Source organism: Dermacentor variabilis, chromosome 1, assembly GCF_050947875.1.
Source record: "Dermacentor variabilis isolate Ectoservices chromosome 1, ASM5094787v1, whole genome shotgun sequence".
NCBI classification, from domain to species: domain Eukaryota; kingdom Metazoa; phylum Arthropoda; class Arachnida; order Ixodida; family Ixodidae; genus Dermacentor; species Dermacentor variabilis.
This window is the reverse complement of record NC_134568.1, coordinates 140,257,738-140,276,797: the sequence shown is the minus strand read 5'-3', so window position 1 is coordinate 140,276,797 and position 19,060 is coordinate 140,257,738. Positions and strand designations below refer to the sequence as shown.

The following is a 19,060-nucleotide window of genomic DNA, read 5'->3' as shown; positions in this document are numbered from 1 at the left end:
AGGTCGTGGGAGTCAGGCGCTTTTTGTCTGCTAATGCCATGGCTAATACCGGCTAATACGGAAGACGACGCGCTGTCTGCTCTGATTGGCTACAGCCCAGCGAGCCAAGTGCAACAGACGACGTCGTAGCCTCTGCCCGGCACTACACTCGTCTACACAAGCCTGCACGAAGTGTAGGTAAAAAAATAGCCCTAATAAAACTGTATAGGACTGAGTACAGACGGTGTCAAGTCTTACGCTCCAAAACAACGGCTCTCGGAGTACCAGAAGTTAATCTCGAATGTTATGCTTTGCCATACTGCAGATACCGAAACCAACCAGTAACGTCATAACAGGTTTCGGGCATCGCTCGCTACCAGAAGCACAGACGAAGGCAACTTCGCATTTTTGTTGATAGGCTAGGCAAATAAAAATGTCAATATTGAACGATCCGAACAATAAAATGCGATCTTGATGCGAAACATAGCCTTCGAGATCTACTTTTGTTACTGCGAGGGAGCTGTCTCATTCTTTGCCAACCAAAAGCCAACGTGGGCTAAAGCCGCAGCCATACCGATTATACGCGCTGTTCCTGCTATTCCTTGCGTGTTGTGTTGGCTGGGCAGTGCACGTGTTTTGTGTGTCGATGCCCTTCGTCAGCTCTGCACTTGTATTGCATTTCGTCCGCTTAGCGCTCACGAGCGAACGCAAACGGTGAGATATGTCAAAGTGTTTATACTTAATGTACAAGTAATTTGCTGAGTTATAGCGCGCACTAAAGAGGTTACGTTTGTGAGCGCTGCGTGCAAGTGCGTGGATAGAGGCATCCGCGTGAGCGCGTCCAAGTGGTTATTGCAAATTTGTTAACGCAAACAAGGAAGAGGAACAAAAGCGTATCTTATTTGTGCATGGCTTGTGCGGAGTTCCATTTATGAATCGTACAATGGAAACTAGCCCAGCAACAGTGTCTACATACCTTCTGAAATGTATTTTATGAAATTGCCTCTGATCACTTTGTGCTGGAAAACCTGGACATTATATGCCCAGGTTTTATGCAGGAATTTATTTTTATTATGTAGAACAGAGGTGTGCTTACTGGCACCACTTTTTTGGTCGGCTTATAGTGGTTATGTAAGCTTGTTTGCTGGTACTTGCATTCGGTGCACATATAACCTTCATTATATATGTCCAGAAATATGTGCGCCGAGATGCCAACCAACCCAGCAGCAGGCAACAGTAACAGCAGCCATGCCAAACCCTGGAGGGTAGGCAAAGAAAGCTTTGCTTTAAAAAGTATTGCTTTTATGTTCATTCATATCCATAAATGCTACAGCAAAGAGCAGCAGCAAATACTACAAGGAGGCAAGATGTACAATTTGGCTATCACTGTGTGCACATGCTTCCAAAACAGGTATTTCCTTGTCAGCTAAGAAAGCTGAAGGAACAAACAAGCAGTTTCATATTTGCTTTGCTTTGATGATCTCTCGTTTGAGCTGAACTCTATTTTTAAAGGTTCAATTTGCACAAACAAATTCATTGCAATTAGTGGCGACACATAGCGAACAACGTTATGAACGTTGTAATAATGCTTCATAAGCTGGCCATTCTGGTAGTTACTAGTTTATCATACGTAGGCTTTCTTAGAAAAAAAGACACAAGATGAAAAACACCTGTTGTGCACAAATTCCCCCCCCCCCTTTTTTTTTTGCACTAATGCTTCTTGGACATGCCTTAATTTATGATTCTACAAGGGGTGACCAGAATATGCTGCATTTATTTTGACATGCCTCTCCATTTTTTTCGGGTTCTGCCTATATCTTCATTTATCCGCTTTTATTGGCATTAACCATGTAGGCCGTTTGACCAGCAGATCATGACGGTATTGTTGCTTTGAGCAAAAGAGGTAGAGAGGTATTTGCTTGCGCCCCCATGTTGAGATGTGATGTTGATTGTGATTTGTAATCACGCAAATAGTAGGGAATAGGAGGTTACCGACGGACACAAGTGAGAAGGTTGCCATGCCTCGTACCTGTGGTAAGAGCTTGAATGTGATGACAAAAATATGTCTCATTGCTGAGCTTTCAATATCTCTGTGAAATGTAATTTCACACTGATAGAGGTATGCAAATATTCAAAACTTTCGAGTGACAAATTCAATAATGTCCTATTCGTATTAGACTTCAAATTGAATAGCCGCTATTCTTAAATGTGAATGGCTGTGAATGAACAACACTTCGTAATGTACAATGCAATGACAGAAACTTCTTAATGTTAAGTATACTAGGATGTCAATATCATTTTCTGTTAATTGAGAAAACGGCTGCTCATTATTCGAAAGCTATTAAAAAAAAAGTATTGAATGTTTGAGTCAACTTGCTGCTGGTACCATTCAATTAGATTTCGAAAATCGTTATTCATACCCCCACACAGCAATGCTACATGATGCAGTAACAATGAGGATGAGCTCGTAAAACTGTGATGGCAGTGAAATCGAATGTTACAATGATGTGAAGAATCTTAATGGTGCCAAGTGTTGTCAATGGGCTGAACTTGTGTGATATTGAGAATGTGTATGGCCCACATGTGCCATCAGTGCAAGGAACTGCCTGAATCATCAACATCATCAGCCTGGTTATGCCCACTGCAGGGCAAAGGCCTCTCCCATACTTCTCCAACTACCCTGGTCATGTACTAATTGGGGCCATGTTGTCCCTGCAAACTTCTTAATCTCATCTGCCCACCTAACTTTCTGCCGTCCCCTCCTATGCTTCTTTTCCCTTGGAATCTAGTCCGTAACCCTTAATGAACATCAGTTATCTTCCCTCCTCATTACATGTCCTGCCCATGCCCATTTCTTTTTCTTGATTTCAACTAAGATGTCATTAACTCGCGTTTGTTCCCTAACCCAATTTGCTCTTTTCTTATCCCTTAATATTACACCTATCATTCTTCTTTCCATAGCCTGTTGCGTCATCCTCAATTTAAGTAGAACCCCTTTTCGTAAGCGTCCAGCTTTCTGCCCCATACGTAAGTACTGGTAAGACACAGCTGTTATACACTCTTCTCTTGAGGGATAGTGGCAACCTGCTGTTCATGATCTGAGAATGCCTGCCAAACACACCCCGGCCCATTCTTATTCTTCTGATTATTTCAGTCTCATGATCCAGATCTGCAGTCACTACCTGTCCTAAGTAGATGTATTCCCTCACCACTTCCAGTGCCTCGCTACCTATCGTAAACTGCTGTTCTCTTCCGAGACTGTTAAACGTTACTTTAAACGTTACTTTAGTTTCCTGCAGATTAATTTTTAGACCCACCCTTCTGCTTTGCCTCTCCAGGTCAGTGAGCATGCATTGCAATTGTTCCGCTGAGTTACTAAGCAAGGCAATATCATCAGCGAATCGCAAGTTACTAAGGTATTCTCCATTAACTTTTATCCCCAATTCTTCCCCATCCAGGTCCCTGAATACCTCCTGTAAACACGCTGTGAATAGCATTGAAGAGATAGTATCTTCCTGCCTGACGCCTTTCTTTATTGGGATTTTGTTGCTTTCTTTATGGAGGACTACGGTGGCTGTGGAGCCGCTATAGATATCTTTCAGTATCTTTACATATGGCTCGTCTACACCCTGATTCCGTAATGCCTCTATGACTGCTGAGGTTCCGACTGAATCAAATGCTTTCTCGTAATCAATGAAAGCTATATATAAGGGTTGGTTATATTCCGCACATTTCTCTATCACCTGATTGATAGTGTGAATATGGTCTATTGTTGAGTAGCCTTTATGAAATCCTGCCTGATCCTTTGGTTGACAGAAGTCTAAGGTGCTCCTCATTCTATTTGCGATTACCTTAGTAAATACTTTGTAGGCAATGGACAGTAAACTGATCGGTATATAATTTTTCAAGTCTTTGGCATCCCCTTTCTTATGAATTAGGATTATGTTAGCGTTCTTCTATGATTCTGGTACGCTCGAAGTCATGAGGCATTGCGTATAGAGGGTGGCCAGTTTTTGTAGAACAATCTGCCCAGCATCCTTCAACAAATCTGTTACCCGATCCTCCCCAGTGGCCTTCCCCCTTTGCATAGCTCCCAAGGCTTTCTTTACTTCTTCCGGCGTTACTTGTGGGATTTCAAATTCCTCTAGACTATTCTCTCTTCCATTATCATCGTGGGAGCCACTGGTACTATACAAATCTCTATAGAACTCCTCAGCCACTTGAACTATCTCATCCATATTAGTAATGATATTGCCGGCTTTGTCTCTTAATGCATACATCTGATTCTTGCCTATTCCTAGTTTCTTCTTCACTGCTTTTAGGCTTGCTTCGTTCCTGAGAGCATGTTCAATTCTATCCATATTATACTTCCTTATGTCAGCTGTCTTACGCTTGTTGATTAACTTGGAAAGTACTACCAGTTCTGTTCTAGCTGTAGGGTTAGAGGCTCTCATATATTGGTGTTTCTTGATCAGATCTTTCGTCTGCTGTGATAGCTTACTGGCATCCTGTCTAACAGAGTTAACACCGACTTCTATTGCACACTCCTTGATGATGCCCATAAGATTGTCATTCATTGCTTCAGCACTAAAGTCCTCTTCCTGAGTTAAAGTTGAATACCTGTTCTGTAGCTTAATCCGGAATTCCTCTATTTTCCCTCTTACCGCTAACTCATTGATCGGCTTCTTCTGTACCAGTTTCTTCCGTTCCCGCCTTAAGTCTAGGCTAATTCGAGTTCTTACCATCCTATGGTCACTGCAGCACACTTTGCCGAGCATGTCCACATCTTTTGTGATGCCAGGGTTAGCGCAGAGTATAAAGTCTATTTCATTTCTAGTCTCGCCATTCGGGCTCCTCCACATCCACTTTCGGCTATCCCGCTTGCGGAAGAAGGTATTCATTTTCCGCGTATTATTCTGTTCTGCAAACTCTACTAATAAATCACCCCTGCTATTCCCAGAGCCCATGCCGTATCCCCCCACTGACTTGTCTCCAGCCTGCTTTTTGCCTACCCTGCCGTTGAAGTCGCCCATCAGTATAGTGTATTTTGTTTTGACTTTACCCATCGCCGATTCCACGTCTTCATAAGAGCTTTCGACTTCCTGGTCATCATGACTGGATGTAGGGGCGTAGACCTGTACTACCTTCAATTTGTCCCTCTTATTAAGTTTCACAACAAGACCTGCCACCCTCTCGTTAATGCTATAGAGTTCCTGTATGTTACCAGCTATATCCTTATTTATCAGGAATCCGACTCCTAGTTCTCTTCTCTCCGCTAAGCCCCGGTAGCACAAAACGTGCCCGCTTTTTAGCACTGTATATGTTTCTTTTGTCCTCCTAACTTCACTGAGCCCTATTATATCCTATTTACTGCCCTCTAATTCCTCCAATAGCACTGCTAGACTCGCCTCACTAGATAATGTTCTAGCATTAAACTTTGCCAGGTTCAGATTCCAATGGCGTCCTGTCCGGAACCAGGGATTCTTGGCACCCTCTGCTGCGTCGCAGGTCTGACTGCCGCCGTGGGCATTTGCTTCGCAGCCGCTGGGGACTGAGGGCCGGGGTTTGATGGTTGTATTCATATAGGAGGTTGTGGCCAAGTACTGCACCAGGGTGGCCAATCCTGCTCTGGTGAGGGAGTGCGTTACCGGTTCTGGTCACCGGGATCAGGCCACACTCCAGGCCCGTTTATGCAATTTTATCAACACACGGATTTTTTATTTTTTTTAGTCCGGTAGAAAATTGCACGGCACCGGGATTCGAACCACAGTCCTCTTGCACACGAGGCAGATGCTCTACCTCTACGCCACCGCTGCACCTTCAGCTAATAGCTTCAGTGAATAGCTTCAGCTAATTGTCAGCAGCAGAAGTGTGCAATGCTAATGGGTATACTGTGATGTCTATTGGCAAACAGTGAAACTTTATTCGACATCACAATTCTAAGACTTCTCAGGGTATTTGAAGTGTATGAATTTGTTATTGCTGAGTTGGCAAACTTTCAGTCTGCTAACTGGAACAGTAATAAGGGCTTGTAGCCCCATAGCTGATGTTTACTGCAAACATGTTGACAGGAAAAACTGATGATCATAACATCAAAGAAGTAGATATCGCCATCGGCCAGTGACATTTCATGTTTTGTAATGGGGCATTGAAGAGAAATAGTTCCATCATGCTAACCAAAATTCACATAGAATTTTCTAATTGAAATTGATCGTAAAATATCTACACAAAAATGTAGTGTTAACAATGCTTGACGATTTGGAAGCATGATAAAACAGTGCAACTACTGTTTGAGAATAACTGTTTGTCAGTGAAATTATGAGATGTTGATGTCAGCAACAGCATTGATTGTGTAGCACCAAGTGAGCGGAATTACAAGCTGAATGTAAACTTTGTCCTAAACCACTTAGTTGCTTAGTCGACACATCATTTTTCGATTGAGCCTCGAGGCTGCTTCTGCCCTAGCGTTGTGTAGACTTGGTTCATTCAGCTGAATGTTTTGCGACTGAATCATGAGATTGTGTCATTGACTGTGACAGGAACTCAGGTTTTACGGAAGGCACTTAAAATATATAGCATTTCCTGACCTAATAGTGGGGACATATATAAACTTGAACTTGAAAAAAAAAATATAGACAGTAGTTGTTGAATGCTATGCTATGTGAGCATGCAGTGAGAGTTGCAGCAAACAAATAGAAATGCAGCTATTCCAGCCAGAGCATAGCAGACAACAAATTCGATTACTCCAGCTGACATCATCCTAGCGCTGCCATCAGTCATGCACAGGGCCAATATGTTTTGTTTCTGTTGTACTGACACTGCAAATGGCAAACAAAGCCAGGTGCTGTCTTGGGCAGGAGGATGCTAGGTGGAGGCCCAACTGCTTATTGCATGCCAAATTTAGGTCCCTTATTCTAATAACTTGTCACGTAGGTATTTCAAATGTCTTCAAACTAATCTTATTGACTCAGTACACTCAAGTGGGGGGCTGCAACCTTACCAACAGGTCAGTAAGGTCTGTGTTGACATCTCATAAGGATTTCGGGCTGTGCGAATGATCATTTTGGCCAGCATGGGTTTATGCTAATTCTTCTTAAATTATTCAGAAGAAAAGAATTGCAGTAAGTTTTCTGCCTTACAATAAAATATTGTCTGCTGAAAAAGTATGAACACAAACATTTACTCTAGCTTTTTTGTTTTTGTTTTATTATGTGGCACTGCTGTCTCTGTAGGCATGGTATGGATTGAGCCTCAGTTCATTGAGCATGTACCAAAAAATGATACATTAAATGCATTGGGAACCATTCATTATCCATGCCAAGTGCAGTACATCTTCAGGCTTGAAGCAGAACTCCTAATTACATCAGGGGATTGGAAGTAGTGGTTGCATGGTATCACAAACCACTGACATGCAAGTTATTTAGCTCAATGCTATGGTCTTCCATTCAGCCTTGTAATATAATGAACATGTCACTGAAAGATGAGCATAATAGAAGCTCAAGAGGACAATAAGGGACGTTAGAGAGGCAACAGCAGAGGACCATGGTCTTCCTTCCTTGAATACAGTGAAGTGCAGAGCAAAAGAAGAAAGAATGGTGTGGTGGCGACATGGTCTTGTGTGTTCAGCTTTTGGTGACATTATCCTGGTGTGGCTTGTGAGTGCTGCCACAATTTCACTAGGCTGACTGATCAGTGCGTTCGTGGCTTTTGATTCGATTTCTGTAGTGTAAGGAGAAACCAGCAAACCACTCTTATGATGTATATTACTCATTCCTTGGGCTCTTTTCTGTATTCTAATTCATTAACTAACCATGTGCTCTTGGTCACCACCATAGTTTCATATTACTATAACTAGAGGGAAATCTGGCGCTGCGATCGTTCAACTATCATGGGAATGATGGGAAGTACAGGCTACGGATTGGTATTTTGCTGACTAGCGAACTAGCTTACAGGAATTTTTTGGCAGTTTTGGTTGTGCTCCAAGTGCAATTGCTGCAACCCGCAGTGGGACGGTGCGACGCAAAGCTCTCTGTCTTTGTTCTGTTGCTCAAAGTGGCAATAGCGCGCTGGGCCAGCGGCTGGGCCAATGTTTATGTCGTGTTGAGGTGTCGAAGCTCTGACGAGAAAGCGACGGCATCGTAAACATTGAATGAATGTGTTTTGACCGTTTTGACCTTGGTTTGTTAAGTGTGTTTGATTGGCGCTGTAGCGTTATGTACTTTATGAAACTCCAGAAGAGCAAAAGGAAGGCACTACTGATACAAGACACAGACAGTTGTACTTCCAGTGGCTTGACAATCAAATTTTATTGAGGGCTTCATTATGCATTGCTCGTTTATGTGCTCATTGAAATGTGTGTTTCAGGACATTTGAGAACACAAACTTACTTTTGTTATGAAAGGTGGCTGCTACCTAGCTGTAGTCTGCTGTCGCGAAATGGGTAAGTTTACAGCCACGCCATAACAGCTGCTGGCGGCCGCTTCAGAAGCGGTACGTCAATATAAGATATAATGAAGCATACTCGTAGGAGGCCACAAGCGTCCTAGCTAAAACTGCAGCAGATGTGCTTAAAAGTACTTGAAGACGTTCAGCAATCGTGACAGCCGATGCAGCTTTTTGAAAGAGTGAGAGTTCGCAAGTGCTTGTCGTCTGCGAGAAAAATATCGTGGTCGCAGCGAGCAGGCGTCTTAGCAGACGACACTTGTAGCATTCCTCTCAAAGGCGCAACACTTTCTAACGGTACAAAATCTTTATTTCCATAAATACTTGATGAGTATTTTTATATAAGTATATGCACGATTGTTATTGCTGTTGTAAAAATAAATTAATAATTATTCTCTGACGCTAAATCGTGCACAGAATTGCAGAAGAATGCATACCCTGGTGTGCCCTGGTGGCAAACCATGCTTCAATCTCAAAGTCATGCAAAGCTTATGTAATGTGTTGTGCATTATATAAGATACTGCTGAAATAAAATTAGATTTTATGCGATAATATTTGAGTATAGCTTCGTTTACTGTGCTGCAAGCAAACGCCGCTAGTCTAAAGATCGAAGTCAATCCGAAATCTGTACTTCCCGTCATTCCCATGTAGGTTGAGGCACATGGTTGAGGCACATGTCTCAGGAGAGCTCCCGTAGACACTAGTGCCACATTTCCCTCTAGGGTATTTATTTAGAAACTCTATGGTCACCACTGTGTTCCTCTCCCTTGCCTTTAGTCAAGTCTTTTTTTTCATGCTGCTTGCCTGAAGATATGAAGCCTTATGCCACAATGCAATTTTCATGCGCTATGACTTGGTGATATTAAAATAAGATGCGATTGATTATTTCTTGTTCTCTCGAGAAATCGAGGCATCCTACCATAATGAATAGGTTAAAAGCATCCTTATTAGAGAAACAATAGAAAAAGAGAAAACATTTTTTGCATTAATATTTCTGCAAGAAAGGAAGGTGTGTTAGAACCTACCTGTTGCAGTGGCTTAGTGGCTATAGTGGTGTTACGCAAAGTGCGTGGTCCGGGATTTGGGCCCCTATTGCAGTGATAGAATCACATATGAAAGCGAGATGCAGAAATACGATATATGCTCATTACTCAAAATACCATGTGTGCAAATACCAATTTTGCTCATTGGTAAAAAAAGTTGAACTTGTTGATGTTTTTCTGGTTGCTCGCAAAATTATTCAGCTGCTTGTTGAGGGTTAAAAAGAAAAGTGTTGTTATTCAAGCTGTTTTAATCCAGCAAATGGTAATTTTATGTTATGTATTCTCGCATTCCTCACTTTCTACACATTGTTAAATATTGAGGTGAGCTGTTCTAGAGCATTGACTTAGATCTGTAACTCATTAGAAATGAGAAAAGCAACATGTAAATTATAACATTTTTGCATGAGCAGACAACAACAAAAGGAACAATATGCGCTAACTTAACAATTTATTCATGGGAAATTCATACATTTATACACCATGTGCAACCATGCCAATCCTGGTCAAATTGTCATATCGCTCCTTCCATAAAGGCCGTCTCTTTGTCAAGCAGGTCAATAGACACAACACTAATGCATATTTCACCATTATGCTGGATAGCTTCTGAAATTTTATGCACGTCCTTATCTCTATGTGTGGCAAGTTTGCATGTCAACACGCCCAACACATAGCAGTAATCTGATGGTTTTCTTTAAAACCTTTTTTCTTCATATGTCTATTTTGTCTGTCACACAGACCATAACTGAAATTATAGTGTTTAAGGTGCATTCCTAATTAAAACTAGCCTACCTTTTAATTAGCATCCCTGAATTAAATATTTGTGCTTCTTTTGGGGACCCTGGAATTTTGGGTCCCTTTTTAAAGGGACCCTGGAATGATTTTGACGATTTTGTGCAAGCGTGCCGAGTCGTTAGGGTAGGTCCATCTAATCATAAATTGATGCATCTAAGTGCTCCGTGTAAAGCCCGTAATTTATTATAAGGTTTTAAAAATGTACATCACTACAGATCAGAGCACGCCATTTGGCTGAATTTTCAGCCGCCCCTAACCATTTGATTTAAGTTGCCCTAATGACACTAGTAGGGCGAGGTATCTGATTGGCTGCCCATGGCACGTCATAAATTTTTCAAACTTTATGGCGAATGTTAGTTAATTTGTTTCTTTAAAAAGTAAATAACAGAGAGAGAATGCACAAGGACAATTTCTCACTACACTTCAGCATTTCCAGCACAAAGCAAGTGTCGTCTGCTTGTGTTACATGCTTTTACAACCCAGGTTGTAAAAAAAAGCATGAATGAACAACTTGAACAACTTGTATAAGAGTGGAGCATGAATACCGTAAACATTCTCCAGTAAGGAGCAGCATATCTTTACATTTTAAGGCTTGTTGTCTAGTGTGGGTATTTTGGCGAGGTAAAAAAACATGCTGGTAAAAGTGATGCCACAAGTATGTGCAAAATTATTAAAACAACCCGGTGGCTTTTTCATGCAACTGTCCATGCATAATGCATCACTCCTTTGGCTGCTTGTTACGGCATAATAGGATGTGAAACAAAGTGAGATCAGGCCAGGAAAGAGCGTGCACTCCTTTGAATTTATTAATAGAGTTTAAGAACTTTGAAAGGATGGCTGTCAACTTAAAGGGACTGTGACATGGTCTTCCTACTATTCTCAGTCTATCATTGTAATTGAGAGTAAAGGGGTCAATATGGATATGCACGCAACAAAACTGGGCTCTCAGCGCACATTTTAACTCAAAACTTTAAATTTAAATAACTGCCTTTAAGCCTTTACCGCCGACAGTGACTGCCATGTTGGCATGAATTGGGTGATGTCAGAAAATGTCGGACCACCTGACTGATACAAAACAGTCTGAAACCACACCGAACAGCTTCCTTCACATGCTCTGGCAGCCACTGCCACAGTAAGGGCGTTGCCGTTGATTTGTACCTGCAATTCTTTCACTTGCATGATAAAAGAAGCACAAACCAAAAGATACCTACAGAAACTATTTCAGGCTAACCATCAACGACGCATGGCGAACACGACATATTTCTGACTTGTGCAATCACTTCTGATGTTTGTAGTGAACAAAAGCGAGGCCTTCAAGATTGGTTTTCATTACATCTAGGTAGCCATTGTGCGAGGTGCAGTTATCTTGTCACCAATTAGTGTTGCCAGACTGCTGTATGGTTCAACAGCAATATAAAAAAATTCAATATACAAATTTTCTGCCACACATAATGTTCTCAAATTTGTCAGGTTGCTGTGGGATTTGTATGGTTTAACAGGCAGTGCTTAATTCAAGCCCAACAATTTGGTTCCATGGCCCCTTTAATAGCTATTAAAAACATGCCCTAAATAAAATGCCAGACAATTTGTCCCATCATGTTGTTTGTAAAGCAGAAGTGTAGAAAACAAATGACTGGAGTTTATTCAGTACAACATTGAGCTCCTCTTTTACAGCAGCTGGATGATGTGTTCTCTTATTTTACACTGAGCAAAGCAGAAAGCAGTTAAACCTGAGTGAGCAGTGACACAGTCAGAAAGTTATTTTGGGAGGGGGGGAGGGTTCTTTGCCGGCAACTGCCACTGTTCCCCCTCCTTTACCTCACTCTCTCTCTCTTGCTCTCTCTCTCATATATATATATATATATAAAAACACACACATACATATATACACACATCCAGGAAAAATACGAGGTATGCAGGAGATGGAAATTCAATACGATGAGCAAAACAAGAACAAGGTGAAAGCAGGGGTCTATATATATCTCTATATATACATATATTGCTACGAGGCACTGTCAGCAATGAAGATGGAGAGAGAGAAGATGACAATGCTAAGTGATATTCGCGTGGTTCGGTGGACATCTTGCCATCACGCCCTAAAGAGTTAGTGTTTTCTTGGCACCGTCAATGTTTACCGTCAATACATCACCGGCTTCAGTGAAAATGCTCATCCACTGACACGCCTACTCAGCAAAGACACCACTTGGAACTGGGACTGTGTCTGTGAACTGGCTTTCACTCAGCTTAAGAAATGTGTAATTGAAGAGCCCATCCTTGCCATCTACGATACCGCCAAGCCTTGCGTGCTCTACTGCGATGTGTCCTACAAAAGTATCGGCGCCGTCTTGAAGCAGGCTGATGATGAAGGTCGAGAGCATCCAGCTGCATACTGTTCACGCAAGCTGCTAAAACATGAAATCAATTACGCCATCACAGAACTTGAATGTTTAGCAATTATTGATGCCATCAATAAGTGGCATTGTTATCTACATGGAAAACCCGTTCACTGTGATCACCGATCACGTGGCATTGCAGTGGCTTAAAAACATCAAAAATCCTCGAAGCCGTCCCTTCCGATAGTCCTTGAAGCTCTCTGTGTACAACGTAAACATCAAGCACCAAACGGGCTATAACAACATCGAAGCTGATGCACTGTCTAGAAACCCTATCATTCAGCTCCTATCTGCTGAACAACTGCGAGAGCACCACCACGACAAAGTCTTGCAAGCATACCATTGAGAATGGAATGATCATAGTGATGCGCAGAGGAATGCGAAAAGCCTGCCTTCCTTTTGCTCTCTGGTCATCTCTTCTTCAGAAGGCTCATGGCGTTTTTGGTCATGTCGGAGTAAAGAAGACATTGCCGGCCTGACATCGTCACCGACGTTTCTGAATACGTTCCACACTGCTATACTTGCCAGCGCTGCAAGAAGTCGAAAACCAAACGTTTTGGTTCCTTGAAATCGTTACCACCTGCAGAGCAACCACTTGATCTTCTGGCCATGGACACTATCGGAGGCTTTGCCAACTACGGTTCCTCCAAAAGATTCATTCACTTGGCCTTGACCATGCCACCCGTTATGTGTGGGCTTTTGCACATAGGAATGAGACTTGCGACGCCTACATTTCCTGCCTGAAGAGTATCTTCATTGCTGGAAAGCCTCGAAAGTTCCTTTCTGACCATGGCACAGGATTCACCGCTGCCAAATTCAAGTAATTCCTCAAACACAACAACATTCATCAGCTTTATACAAGCTCACAACGCCCACAGTGTAATGGCTTAAATGAGTGCACTAATCAGTCCATCGTCACTCATCTCCACTGCAAGATCAATGGCGAAGCCCGAAAACCATGGACGAGTCTCCTCTCTGACGTTGTTGATGAGTACAACAAAACACCTCACGAGGTCACGGGCTACCCACCCTGCTTCCTTATGTATGGCACACCATCTTACCCTCAGCTCCTCTCCAGCCTTACCGAAAGCCTGCGAAGCTTGCGCAAACACGGTCCGCAATTCCCTGGCATATCACAAGAAAAACAAACTTATATATGACAAGAAATTTCTTCCCTCAGAGCTTTAAGTGGGGGACTGTGTTCTGTATGACACCCTCACCAGGGGCGTAGCCATGGGGAGGGGGGGGGGCCTATGGGGCTTCAGTCCCCCCCCCCCCCCCGAAATCTTTTCGCGCTGTCATGCGCCGCTGACCAAAACAACCCCAGACACCAGAAATCATGCTCGATTTTGTCTAGAATGTCCTTTTCACCCTCGAAAAAAGCATTTTGGCACGAAAATTGCGAAATCGGGCTGCATTTCGCGGCAACGCTCATGCACCGGGAGTCGCATATCGTAACGCAAGGAGCTCCATCCGAGCACAAAGTTCCAGAGGCGTGGCGGGCGGGCTCGTCGAGGCATCTCGCTGAGGCCGCGGATCCTAGGGAGCGCTTGAATTTCAGTTCTGAAACCTTATGGGTATAAAGTTCTATTAAACATTTTATGCGAAAGGTGTATGGACATTTCCAAAGTCGTGCTTTACATTTTCAATTCCGGAACTTTGTGGGTTTAATGTTGTTATAAACGTTTGACGCCAAAGGTGTGCATTGACTTTTCTAAAGTCGTACATCGGACCATACAACGAGACACGCCTAATCACCGCACTATCAGACAACTTGACAAAGCACGCAGCTAGGTCCGATGCGACGAAGCATTGTGGTGGCTCATTTGTGCCGTCATGTCACAGAAAAGAATATCAACATTTTTTTTCGCCTGCTCCAAAGCATCAATGTCAAGACATTAAAGCAAGCAAAGATAACTACATTCTTATTTATTTTTCTACTTGCACTTTTATTCGCAAGGACACATTGAGGCTCTTCTTCTTTTCTTGCAACCCGTGGACTGCTGAACCAGCCCAAACGCATGCATTTTTCTCGTGCTGCATTGACCACCGCGCGACGCATTTCGATGCATGTTCGTTTTTTTCTAGCCGACTAAATTTTCGCCTGGCAGAGTTTCTGGCCCTTTCTGGCTAGCAGACGAGAAAAAGAAACAGTGCACGGTTGCTCACCGCCATCACTGCGGGGACTCGATGGATTGCAACGAGTTCGCTTGAGCGCAACCTCTCCGGAAAATTTTTTCTCGCCGGTGTAGAATACCGAGAAGTGTGCGTATGGTTCTCTGTGGACCAAGCATCTCACATTTTCTTCGATATTCCTTCGGCAGCTCCGTTATTTCATTTCGGTGCCCCCCGCCCCACAAAAGAAAAAGACATTGTAGTGGCGCAGCGAATTGTCGCACGGTGAAAGTTCGATTTTGTTACTTGTTCTTTTGCGGAAAGTAATGGGCCGTGGGATGCTTCACTTGCCGGATACTGTTATGTTATTGCAGTAGCAATTATATGGACACCCCAGGCGAATTAATGCCATTGCCGTCACCCTCATGTTCCGTATAAAGTCCAAGGGCGATAACATTGTGACCGCACGCCGCGTGCTGTACGTGCGAGGGAAAGCGTAAGGGGGGTGCGGAAGGGGTGAGCCGACGATGGTGGCACAGTCTTGTGTGTGCAAGAGAGAAAAGCGGGGAGGAAGTGCGCCTCCTTCCAATGTGCGCGATACACCAGGGGGAGTGGAGGGAGGGGGGGCTGTGATCTGTGAATCTGTGGTTGCGCAACATGTTTGCTTTGTTTGACTCATCATATATAGGGACTTTTTCTTAGATACCTAGATTTATTGGAGACTTGTAAGTATATTTAAATATCTTGGTGCGAGGTTTTGTGTATATGGGCAGTGAACTTTGTTTCGAGTGACAATTTTTTGCCCTTTATCAAGCTGTTTCTTCGTATTTGTATATACCATTGTATCTTCGCATTTGTTATGTACGAAGGCGATTCAAATGAAAGTGAGCCAACCCACCCTGCGCAATAATGGTACGGTTCATTATCTGCAAGGCATGCGCGTGGCACAGAGGCATCTCATTTACAAAAGTGACATGCAGGTGTGAGGATCAAGGTGCTTTAATGCTCTCCTACACTGGGTTGAACATGGTTGGGTGACATAATAGACACTCCATAAGTTGAACTGTGTGGTGTCGTGAAGTTTTTGACAGATGAAGATGTTTCCAAAAAGAAAATTAGTCGCTGTATGGCTGCCGTGTATGTTGAACATTGCATTTCATTGGCCACTGTGAAGCGTTGGAACAAACGGTTCAAAGAAGGACTTGGAAGTTGCAAAGAGGATCCAAGACCAGGCCAAAGCCACCGTGCAATCACCTCCAACCCAATTGCAAGAACGGAGGATAAGCATAGATGAATTGGCATGGCATGTGAACATCAGTCACGGTTCGGGTCACACCATAATTCATGAACATCTCGGTTATCGGCTCTTGTGTGCGCAATGGATGCGCAAGATTTTGAACCACCACCAGAAGACGGAGAGGTTCGGCGCTGCCTTGACTCATCATTCATAAGGCAAAAAATTATAAAAATAGAATATTTCTACACTTTGCGCCTTCTAAATTAATTTTATTTCTCAAATACGGCTTTCAAAAGTTTCCTAGTGTCTAGCGCATCTTTAACACCAAAATTCAATTCTTCTAATACAAGAAATAGTGATACATGGTATGTTCTGAGGTTTTGTAATAAATATAGCCTACAGTCGTTACAACATAATCTACCATACATTTTAAATAAATATTAAGATACATATACTTCTTCATCCAAGGAACTGCGAATGCATTTCGTAAACATGTGATCACTGATTGTTTATCGTTTTCCAGAGCCAACTGTGTTACTGATTTTGTAACCCATACACATATATTTCTATCTTCTGGTGTGTCGGATATGTTTTCTTTAGTCTGTCAGAGCAAATTGTGTTAGCTTTTTAATAACCCTTGCACACATGCTTCATTTTTTTCTTATGTATCAAATATGTTTTTTTTTTCTCTTTGTCTCTATATTATTTTCGGTCTTGTTATTGTGCATTTATGTAAGTAATTTATTGTGAGTGTTTAACAGTGTTACGATTTTTGATGCAACCACCATGTATGCCTTGTAACGGACCATCGGCCCAGTCAAGCTGTTTTTCCAACAGCTTTTAGCCTTTGGTATCCACCAGAACACTTGCATTGCTGAAAATAAAATCTATATCTATCTACCTATATCTAATCTAGTATCACGATGAAGGTCACGACTTTTCATCTGCAATTGTGACCGGGGTCGAATTGTGGTGCTGCTACTAGGAGCCTGAAGCACGATGGCAAATCTTACAGTGGAAACCTTTGAATTCACTACCCCTAAGGAAACCAAAGGCCGTCATTTCTGCAGGAAAGGCGTTGTTGACTTTTTTTTCTATTGTCAGGTGCCATTATTCATTGAATTTGCTAAACCTAGAGAGACTATCGATCGTTTCCAATATCGTGAAACGATGGATCGGCTGCGTGTCGCAATCAAGATCAAACGAAGTGGAAAATTGAGGAATGGGGTCATCTCACTCTGCGACAATACCCGTGCCCATGTCACTGATGTAGTTAATACTAAACTGACCCGCCGTGGTTGCTCAGTGGCTATGGTGTTGGGCTGCTGAGCACGAGGTTGCAGGATCGAATCCCGGCCACGGCGGCCGCATTTCGATGGGGGTGAAATGCGAAAACACCCGTGTGCTTAGATTTAGGTGCACGTTAAAGAACCCCAGGTGGTCGAAATTTCCGGAGTCCTCCACTACGGCGTGCCTCATAATCAGAAAGTGGTTTTGGCACATAAAACCCCATAATTTAATTATTTTTTAAATACAAAACTGGCAAAGTTCAAGTGGGAAACGCTGCAATATCCGCCATACAGCCCAGAGCTGTCGCCTTGCGATTTCCACATTTTGAAGCATTTGAAAAAAAAAAAAACAGCTCAGGGCAACTAGATTTGTGTCATACGATGACGTGAAAGAGTCAGTTACAGACTTTTTGAAACAGCAAACCAAGGCGTTTTATGAGACTGGAATCACACGACTTGTTAATCAGTGAGACAAATGTCTAAATGCTTATGGAGACTACTTCTAAATAAAGTACCCCATTTGTCATATGTCTTGGCATATGCATTGGCTCACTTACATTTGACTCGCCCTCGTATATTTTGTAGAACTCCTGCTTTTTATACGTGCTCTCTGTTGCGACTATAATTTCGGAGCAATTACTCAAAATACACGACCGATGACAGCTGCTCCTGCGCTATACATTCTAGCAAAGGACATCGTCATTGAGATTTTTCCCTGGTCGTTGCATATGTACAAAAATGTAAACAAGGTTCTTGAATGACAGAGAGAGAGGGGCAAATGAAAGAAAGGCAGGGAGGCTAAGAAAGTTTTGTTAAAATATTTGTCCTCAACTTGTTCATTTCATGGCCTATATATTTTTCATATCAGTGACATGCACCACTTTGCTGGTTTCAAACCGATATAGTTCTAAAGTTCGTGTGATACTTGCTTTAGTTATTAAACATAACGAAAACATGGAAGCATTGATATCAGTTATTTCGGGCACAATTTTTTTAACATACGAGTATATTCTTTTATGAAAAAATTACTTATTTTACTTGTCTTGACAGTGCGGAGCATTCAAGAATTCATTTGCAGCATCTTTGGCAATGGCAACGCAGTTATTAATAATGTTTAATGCATTGGATCCCTCGACAATTTCTATAAGGAGGAGGCTGAGCTGAGATGGCGTGTAGCCACTTAGCATCAAATTATGCTATCATCCTTATGCTATTTTTAAAAATGGTGACATTGAACAAGACCAAAATTTCGTTTACGAATTTATGCATTCATATACTATATTTCGATGTCCGAGCTTTTATGTGACTTGGAAAAATTAACAGTGCTAAGAACGGGGCCAAACAAAATCAAGACGGCGCACTATTGTGTGTCTTGTTTGCAGTTCAGGCTTGTTGCAGCCCAGGTAACAGTGGAGATAACCATTGTTTTCCAGCCATATCTTCTGGTGAGTGGTATGGCCACGGCTACCTATGGAAGAGGGCGGGCACTATTTTTCAAGTCTATATTCTAGACTTAAAAATACAGAAATGAAGCTTTGTGCTAGAGCTTCAATAGTATCATATGATGCAAGTTTCACTCATTTTCGATGACCTGCTGTCTGACTTGTTTGAAGAGATGTTTGGAAGTAACTTGCGATTATGGTATTGTAGTCATCACGCGACGCATATTGTTAAAGCCTTTGTGAAAATTATGGCATTCATAGTTCGCAGTAAAATAAGGGCCAGTAGCTCCTAGTGGTTTAAAAGTGTCATGCCTCCTGACACCTGTCT

General features: G+C 42.4%; 1 protein-coding gene across 3 annotated transcripts in view; it reads left to right on the top strand.

Annotated features, from left to right (window-relative positions):
* The first annotated feature begins 530 nt into the window (after positions 1-530).
* LOC142585471 (WD repeat-containing protein 46) overlaps positions 531-19,060 on the top strand; it is a 72,828-nt gene continuing 54,298 nt past the window's right edge. Inside the window, exons 1-2 of one of the 3 annotated variants that reach the window (XM_075696275.1) lie at positions 531-693; positions 18,673-18,735. Coding sequence is in view for 1 of the 3 variants with exons in the window: in XM_075696257.1 (XP_075552372.1) it covers positions 626-693 (68 nt within the window). In the remaining 2 variants the exon portion in view is untranslated. The remainder of the gene's footprint in view (positions 694-18,672; positions 18,736-19,060) is intronic. The other 2 variants (XM_075696266.1, XM_075696257.1) reach the window with 2 other exon arrangements.